Source organism: Apodemus sylvaticus, chromosome 7, assembly GCF_947179515.1.
Source record: "Apodemus sylvaticus chromosome 7, mApoSyl1.1, whole genome shotgun sequence".
Classification (NCBI taxonomy): Eukaryota; Metazoa; Chordata; class Mammalia; order Rodentia; family Muridae; genus Apodemus; species Apodemus sylvaticus.
This window is the reverse complement of record NC_067478.1, coordinates 67667539-67676561: the sequence shown is the minus strand read 5'-3', so window position 1 is coordinate 67676561 and position 9023 is coordinate 67667539. Positions and strand designations below refer to the sequence as shown.

The window sequence follows — 9023 nt, the reverse complement described above, 5'->3', positions numbered from 1 at the left end:
CAAGTAGTACTTGAACAATCTCCATTGATCTGGGAAGCAATGCTCCAAGGTGGACAGGGCTATTCTCTTCACACAACAGAAGAGGAAATAGAGGCTTAGAAAGAGTTCACAAGTGCCCCTAAGTCACAAAGCGTGACCCAGCTAGAGAGTTGGAAGACGGTTTAAGAGACTGTGGGAAGTCCCTTCACCACCAGGAGCCTCAGCCTTCTTTGCTGAAGTGAGCTGGCCTCTTCTTACAGGCCTGACTGGCAGGGCAAGTGTCTTTAAGTTGCGGACTCTGGAGCTGAGTCGCCTGGACTCAAGTCCATCAACCCCCATAGTGACCTTGAGGAAGTCATTGTACCAAGGAGTAGTATCAATTGCCCATCTGCTCCGGTGTGGGTGACATCAGTGGCACTGCCTTCATTCTTTGGGTGAGGATTAAACTTGTTAATATTTGCCCAGTGCTTAGACTGGAATCTGGTGCAGAGTGAGCACTATGTTAAGTTTGTTAAACAAATAACAAATTCCCCTTCTTCTGACCCCACAGTGAGGCACTAGCCTGTAGGGGAAGATCTGGGATTAGTGATGGATGGGGGTGGAGGTGGGGGTGGGGGTGGGGTGAGCTTGCTCTAGCAATGAACAGGTCAGAGGAAGAAAACCACAGAAGCAACCAAAGAGAGGTAGCTGGCCATGAGGGAGAAGACTCTCTTTTTTGGCCAGCTCCAACAAGAGGTTCCCAAAAATCCCAGCCAGTAGCTGGTGGGGGTTGGGAATGGCGGGAGAGGAGGTTTACAACCCCACCCTAGGCCCCTGACATCAGTTCCTCAAAGGACAGGCCACAGTCTGGTGGCTAGCCAGAGGCCGTTTTCTTAATTCCGGGGAAAAACATATAACACTCATCTAATGTGTGTTTTGGATTTATTTTTAAGGAACCAGAGAAGCATCTCTGTCCCCACCCCAAGTTCCCACAGTCATCCTACATCCCAAATGAGGAGCTGGGGGCCCTTCGCTGCTTCAGATCCACCCCAGACTTTCCATCTCACCGTGTGACTTTTTTTTTTTTTTTTAATGTGCCAGGAATTCCTCTCCCACGTGGGGTGGACTCCGAGGTACTCAATTAAGCAGCCAATGAAAAGTAAGCTCTCCGGTAGCAAATGACCCTGACACTTCTTGTAACATAAACAGTTGAAATGCTTCCAATTAGAACTGGAGACAGAGCTGTTTGAAGTCTTTTTCTTCAGTCCCCTCCTTCTTTAAAATAATTGTCAAGCCGCTTCGGACAGTGTGTTGTGTGCATCTTTCTCTAGCATAAAATAAGCTCATTTCCATTTCTTACAAAATTTGTGAGGTGGCATGGGGGCGGGGGTTCTAAGCAGTAGCGAGCTTTGAGCTTAAGGGACCTGAACCTACTTATCGAGGTCCCTGCTCCCTTTCGGGGCTCTGGGTTCTGGTAACAGAAGAAGAAGGGAAAAAAAAGACGAGGTGATAAGGCGAACTGGGAGCCAGAGGGTCCTCAACCAGACCTTCAGAGAGTGCTAGAATGAATGAATGAATGAATGAATGAGTGAATGAATGAATGAGTGAGTGAGTGAATGTCTTTCAGTAAATGTTCGTATAGATTCGGCTTGCACAAACAAAGAAGTTCCTGAGTTTGGCGGTGCATCTGGCTGTCCTGGATTCCAATTCTAACCTCTCTGCCTAGCTCGCGGCCTATTGCTAAGCTTTGTTTGTCTGTCGGCCTCTCTTCTACCCTATAAGACGGGCCGTCAGCCAGGCCTTGGGAGTGCAGTGAGGACGTAGTGGGTAACCAAGGCCTGCTTTGTACCTATTAAACGCTCAGGGCTGCCCTTCCTCACTGTGGGGAGCTCTGCTGCATGCAGTTCGTCTCTGCCGTGGGGGCGGCGCTCCGCAAAACCGCATCCATCACGCTCATCCTCCGTGTGGCAGGCCGGGTGCTGGCGCCTGGCTTCGCAGGAGAACTCACTGTGGAGTCTGCCTGACACTAGCTCACGCTGACGAGTGGGGTCCTGGGGAGCACCACTGCCCGGGCAGGAGACGCGGAGACCGGAGACAGAGCTGCGGCGCTTTCCCGTACACAGTCCGCGTAGACTCGACCTGAAAGCCCAAGGCATCGGCGGCCGCCAGCAGGAGGGCGCCGTCCGAACCAGTCCAGAGGGAGACTGAGGAGAGCCAGGCCGAGTAAGGCGCCTTGGCTTGGGCATCTTGAAGGCATTGTGTTTAATAAATCTGGGCGACAAGCACACCCGCTCTCTCCCGCCTCTCTTCTCGGCTCCCAAATCAAGACCTGCTGTAGGACCCCCAGTTTAAGGGGTCTTAAAACCCCTACACTTTGATTAGCAGCTTCAAAGAGATCCCTTTAAAGTTCTCCTTTCTCCCCAACCTCACCTCTCCTCCCCTTGACACCCTTCCCCCAGCACTCCTAGGACCAGGACAACAACAACAACAACAACAAAACCCTAAATGCAAGTTTAAAGGGGGGCGGTGAAGAGGGAGAATCTCAGACTTCTCCAGAACACGGCCCATAGAAATTACCTATTTCAGACGTGCGCAGGAGTCAGAACATCGTGGAGTTGGGTTTTGATTTTCTTTCTTTCTTTTTTCTTTCTTTCTTTTCTTTTTCTTTTTTTTTTCAGAGTTTGTGTGTGTGTTTTTACCTTTTATTATTTAAATTGATACGTTTCATTACTAGGGAGAAAAATAAAATATTCCTTTGATACACAAAATCAAATTGATATTTAGCCTCTGCTTACTTTTTTATGCATGGCTCCTTTATACCACATGGTAGTGACAGATTGTTTGAGCTGGAAGGAAAAGCCATTCAAAGCTAATTAAGCAGCCATTCCAAGCACTATTTGCAAGCGGGAGGCTCAGAAGCCTCGGCATTTGTCAGCGCTCCCCCACCCCTCGTGGTTTTGACTGACAGCTCCGGCCAAGGACTGACAGCTCTCGGAATCTCCACCAATTACTAGTCGAGAGTCTCTTTGCTGGTCTGTGATTGGTTTCTAGACTTGCTCCGGGACGTAGCCAGCGTGCCCCACGTGGGGGCTGGAGCGAGAAAGGGGCGGGCCGGGTAGGAAGCGGGTGCGCCCACCCGTGACGTAAGGGGGAGGGCAGAGAAGGGGGAGGGGAGAGGGAAGCTCCAAAGAGGAGCCATTTTGAGACTAATGGATGCTTTGGCCAGATGCTCGCATCTGTCGAGCTAGGCTTCTCCCTGCCCCCTCCCCTTTTCGGTGCGCACCGTACACGATTTATGTTTTTATTTAGGAGAATAAATAAATGAAGAAGGGAGCGCGGTCGAGGCCGGAGCGGGCGCTGAGAGGCTCCATCTCGGGGCGGCCGCTCACGTGGAGGTCCCCGCGCGCTCCCAGCTACTCATTAAGATGCAAACGCGAAACTCAGGCTCCTAATGAGGGGAAAATATAGATTCCGGGGGCGCGCGGCCGGCTCGCGCGCGCCCGCCGTGGGCCTGGAGCGTGTGCTTGCGTGCAAGCTCGGTGGGAAAGCAGGGAGGGTCCCGAGGACACCTGGGCGGTCCACTCGTTGTTGGCTCTCCGAGGCCCGCGGACTTGGGTGGGCAATGTGCCCCGACGTGACCCTTGTCTGCGAGCAGATGGGCCCCATAGTCGAATGTCTATGCCTCCTTGGGTGTCGATGCTGGTGACCAGGGACGCTCCAGGCTCGCAGTCGCTCTTCCACGGGTGACTGCCAATGCATGTGCCCGGGCAGGCCAGCAGGCCAAGAAATGGGGTCTGAACTCTGGATCGTAGCCAGGAGGGCCCCAACTCCGTGCATTCCCTTCTTCACCATCTCGGACCCGGAGCACAGCTGATGTACCCGCCTTGGCAAGGCTGTGGCCAGGACGTAGCTGTCCCCAAAGGGCAAGAGCCCCAAGTGGGGCTAGCCGCACTACTGAGCCTGTTGTCCGCAGACAGCCGGGCCCTTCCATCTGCGCAGCCCGCCAAGCCAGAGTTCTCAGACTTCCCCCTTGCCGGCAGCCGCCGTGCATCAGAGGCGCTGTTTATTTGGCTTTCTGAAAAGAAGGGCGAATGAACAAAGGAGAAAAAGCGGGGCGCCCAAGGGTGGGAGAGGGGGCAGAAACGGATAAAAGAAAGAGAAACTCAGTTTGGAGAACAGTCTTAGAGGTCGGAGGTAACTTTGGGAGCCAGCATTTTATCGGTCCTAAATCTTTTGAAGTGAAAACATTAAACTGACAAAGTGATTCTGTTTGTTTTATAGTATCTAATTGGGCTGCTTTGCAACCCTAATGAGATTAGAGGGGGGCAATCGTTCGCCGCCTCTGCAGAATCAACTGATCCATTACTACCAGCCACAGGTTTTAAGGATTGTACAGCTTGTCCTTTTTTCCCCTTTTGTTGTTATTCGTTTTCTCTTTCTCCCCTCCCGCCAAATAATTATTTGCTAGTAGATCGTGGGAAAAAAGAGGGAAAAAAAACCTAGCAGCCCAGGACTATAATATATATCTATTTATTATATGTCTTTCGGTTAATTCCTGATGTGAGGAGCGCTGTTTTTCACTCCCAAGCGAAAGTCACCAGCGGGTAGGGCCTGATTGCTACTTTTCATGCATAGTTTTAGACACAAGAGGGCATTGTGACGTCGCGCCCGGCGGCGCCCAGTCGCAGTCCGAGTCCCGTGGCCCCACGTGGGAACCTCGCACTCCCATTGGCCAACGCTAGGCGAAGCCGCCACATTATTTTGTTACTTTTCAGTCCCTATTTGGAACTGCTCTCGCGGCAGTTCAGACCTCGTGCTCGGCCCCCTTCGCCTGTCTGTGTGTGGTATCCGCAGGTCCGAGGCACTTTTTTTTTTTTTTTTGAGTGCGTGTACGTGTGTGTTGAGTGCGTGTGTTTGTGTGTTTTGGGGGTTTGTCGGGACGCGGAGAGGAGAGCCAGGCTGGGAGGAAGGAAAGAAGCCGCAGAGCTCCCGGGCTCGGGCTACGTCTCCCCCTCCGGTGCTCTCCAGTCTGCGCGCTCCTAGGCGGCAGGGACGCCGACCGCTCCTCGTCAGAGACGCGGCCGATCCACTTGAGAGCAGAGGACCCCTTCGCCGAGGCTTCCTATGCCGGCTGGAGTTAGGATGCCAGGGCTCATTATTTGCACCGACTGAGCCCGGAGTTCCTCCTCGGCCCTGGGAAGGGCTGGCGGCGGCGGCGGCAGGAGCAGACGAAACAGCAGGCTCTCCTCTCCGAAGGGGGGGGGGGGGCGCGTCGAAGCGCCCTCGCTGGGCTCTAGCCCTCACCCACGGTCCTCAAGCCGTCACCTCGGTGGCCTGCTTCCTTTCTCTTGTCGCCGCGAGCTCCGGGACCGACCGCCTCTGGGATCTGACCCGCGCGCCCCGGATGCTCCGGGCTGCCCAGACGCGCCCCCCTCCAGCCTCATCGTGCTGATTGACCCGTAAGGGGACAGGAGAACCCCCCCAATCCCACCCCCGGCCTTGGGATCCCGCACTGGAGCCGCCAGGGAGCCGATGATGTCCACGCAGACCCGGCTTCTGACACTGTCCACGCAGCCGGGGGAAGGTGGCCGGCCGAAGCCGGCCGAGCCCTAGGCGCACAAAGCGCGAGCCCGCCGCCGACTTTGCCGCTCGCTCCGCCGCTCTTTGTCTGCACTCGGGGCGCACGCCCGACTCTGGGATTTCGCTGCGAGAGCGGGCTGGGGGGGGCCGGGGGCGAGCTCTCGGTTCCCCGGCCGCCCCCCGCTCGGGCTCGCCTCCCCCCTCCCCCGCACATCCCCGGCTCGGGCTCTCAGCGCTTCCAAGCTCTCAGAATCGCGACCCCTCCCTGCCATGTATCCGCAAGGCAGACATCCGGTGAGTAATTGCAACTAGGCTTATTTAAGCATCTATCATGGCAGGGTAAACGAGGCAGTTTATCTAGCACCTCCATTTTGCTTGTTGCTACCTTTATGGTGCGCGCGCGTGTGTGCGCTCACACAAAGGGGCTGGGTGGGTGGGGGGCGCCGTAGAGAGCCAAGGGTAATTGCGCTCGAGTGGCCCGGGCGGCCTGCGTTGGAGGGGGACGCTGGCTTCCGCCCCGGGCCCCTCTCCTAAGTCTTCCAACTCGCTCCCTCGGCACTTGGCAGCCCCTTCTGCTTTGGGGGTGGTCGGGATGCCGGCTTCCCGGCTTCGTCGGGAGAGCGTTGGAAAACTTACTGGGAAGGTTCTGGGTTGTGGGGTGGTGGCCTTGCCGGTGGCTCCCTGCGGGGAGGGGCCAGGGACCCAGAGGAGGTATGGGGCCGCGTGGAGCCCTTCTGATGTGCCCACTCCTCTCCCCTATGTCGTCCTTGTGGGCTCCAGGCACCCCATCAACCCGGGCAGCCGGGATTTAAATTCACTGTGGCCGAGTCCTGTGACAGGATCAAAGACGAATTCCAGTTCCTGCAAGCTCAGTATCACAGGTAAGGCGGGTGGGGGTTGGCCCCGGGCTGGCGAGGAGGGCAGCCTTGCTCGCTCCTGCTACCTCCCAAGGGGCCGAGGGGGGGGGGGGGGACGTCGACCCCCGGCTGCGGGGCGGCTGGGCCTCCGCCTTTTGTTTCCCCTCACCGAGCGCGCAGCCTTAACCCTTTGCGTTCCGCGGTCGCTCAGCTCCCAAAGCCCGCCCTGTCCGAGGGTCGGGGTCTTGCTCCGGCGTCCGGGCCCGCCCCCGCGTGGCCGAGACAAGTCCCCTCGCCAGATCAAGGGAAGTTTGGAGTTGGTATTGCTAGGCTCCGGGTAGTGGGCAGCTACCCTCACTGCCCGGAGGATGCTGGATAATGGGGGTCCTCAGGGTGCGGGGCAAGTAAAGTGGCCCTCCGAGGCCCTAGGGTCCGGGTCTCGAAGGAGGCCGTGTAGAAGCCAGGCCTGAGGACCTCCTCCTTCCCTCACAGCCTCAAAGTGGAGTACGACAAGCTGGCGAACGAGAAGACGGAGATGCAGCGCCATTATGTGATGGTGAGAGGCAGCCCGCAGCAGGGCGGGGGGGAGGGCAGGGCACCCAGGCTTTGCGTCCAGCTGGGACAGTCGCAGGCCAGAGCGAGGCCCAGCTTCAGGGCAGCCCCCCGGAGGGCTCCCTTCTTCAGCTTCCTCTTTTCTGCCACTTGGAGGACCGGCTGAAAGAGAAACACATTCCTGGCCACCTTTGTAAAGAGCATTTCAGTTGTGTTTTGAGGGTTTCCCCGAGGGCTGGTTGCCTTAAACTGGTTAGAAACATAAGAGTTGGATGAACCCGTGTCAGGGTTGTATAAAAATCCCTCTTGGAGCCCTCCTGGGAGTGTTCGGAAACTTTTGTTTGGCAGCTGGGGTCTGGCTAGAATAGGACAGCAGCGCCTACCTTCCTTCCCCAGAGTTTTTCCAGAGTGGAGGAGCCTTTTTAAAGCCTTCTGCCTCCGGTGTTCCCTCAAGATTTCCTCCGTTGGCAGTCTGGTCCTCCCCCAGCTAGACCATCTTTTAACCCTGAGTTCAAGTTGACATCTCTCGTTTGGGAGTGGGTATGGGAGCCACGTAAGGGCAGGCCAGCAGCAGGCTTTCCACATAAGAGACCTTCCACCTAGTGCTAACCAACTCTCAGAGGACAAGAGGGGGCGGGTACACAGTGTTCCCTGTAGAGCCCGCACCTTGTATAAACAGCTGTATGGTATATGGGGTGCCTGTGGGAGGGGAGGGGAGGCCCAGCCCATCTTACTTTTGTGTATGATGTTCAGAGTGGGGAGGAACACCTCCCCCTCTCAGCTTCTACACCTCCTATGCTGGTGGGTGAACTTTAGTGGCTTTGGACCCAGTGAATGGATTGGTTAAAGCCTTTCTGGAGTGAGGGGTAAAATGAGAAGTGTCCCTTGTTGCCTGTCAATGACCCCTTCCCCTCTTATGTTGTAGTACTATGAGATGTCCTACGGCTTGAATATTGAAATGCACAAGCAGGTGAGTGCTTTTCTTTCTATATAAATAGTATATATTTACATTATAAGATGTGTGATTTCTTTGGAGGGTCGTCCATCCTCTCGTTTGAAAAGGAGCCTGGTTCTTTTGGTATTCCCGCTTGGCCTAGAATGGTAATACTCGGTGAGTGCTCTGAAGGGCGCCTGGTGTCTGGACTTTGCTGGGTTATGTTGAGCTTTTAGCATTTGTGAATTTAGGCCTGGTCTGGGATCTGGGTGGAAAAAAGACCTACGGGAAAGTTGTCCAGTAGGTCTCCCAGATCTGTGTGACTCCTAGAGGGAGAGCTGTCTGTCTGCTTCTGTTTTAATGTAAAATTCTCAAAAGGGAAATATAGGCAGAGGTCCCCCCCTTTTCTTTTTCTTGCAGAGAGAGAGAGAGAGAGAGAGAGAGAGAGATGTACTGCCTTGATAAGATTACACTTCAAGGGCCTTAAAAGCCAGGCTGAGCTGTCGAAATGTAAGGGAATGAACCCACTAACGGCCTCAAAAACTTATGAAATGCAATCCTCGTGCCTTGCGTTTAGGAGCGAGTTTCTCAACTCTCTTTATTTGAAGGCAGCTGTGTCCCATTTCACAGGAGGAAGCTGAGCCCAGAGGTGAAGTAACTTGCCAAGGGGCCAGCCTCACCAGGCCTTTTGAGCTGGCTGGCGGTTGAGCTCTGCTTTGTAATCCTGAAGTCAAACCAGTTTAGCTAGTGTGGTATCCTTTGATGGATATGTAAACTACCTCACATTGTCACCCTCTAATAACAGTATACCTCAAACCCAGCAAATACAAACACTCTTTATCTCGAGCATATCAGTAGCTAGTCCTGAGCTAGGCCAGGCTGTGGGAGAGGCCTGTTTGTCTATTTGTGTTCCAAGGAGAGGCTGCCTATAATTTGGCTTGGCGGACGTTTAGCTTCGACTTGGCACGTATAAATGGCGAAGGCCGGTTGTTCTTTTTAACAATTGGTGTTCTTGAAATCTCAGAAGGCTGTTGACTCATTCTAGCCTTTGGTGACCGTGACTTGAATGGATTTTCTGCTCTAAATTAACAGTCATTTACAAGGTTTAAATTTTGCTCTTTAAAGGGGGCAGGGCCTAGGGC

General features: G+C 54.7%; 1 protein-coding gene across 12 annotated transcripts in view; it reads left to right on the top strand.

Moving 5' to 3' along the window:
• Positions 1-4728: 4728 nt before the first annotated feature.
• Positions 4729-9023, top strand: part of Tle3 (TLE family member 3, transcriptional corepressor) — a 44633-nt gene continuing 40338 nt past the window's right edge. For all 12 annotated transcript variants that reach the window (XM_052188126.1, XM_052188122.1, XM_052188119.1 and 9 more), the window contains exons 1-4: positions 4729-5832; positions 6319-6419; positions 6888-6951; positions 7873-7917. In XM_052188126.1, the coding sequence (XP_052044086.1) occupies positions 5809-5832; positions 6319-6419; positions 6888-6951; positions 7873-7917 (234 nt within the window). In that variant the 5' untranslated portion in view covers positions 4729-5808. The remainder of the gene's footprint in view (positions 5833-6318; positions 6420-6887; positions 6952-7872; positions 7918-9023) is intronic.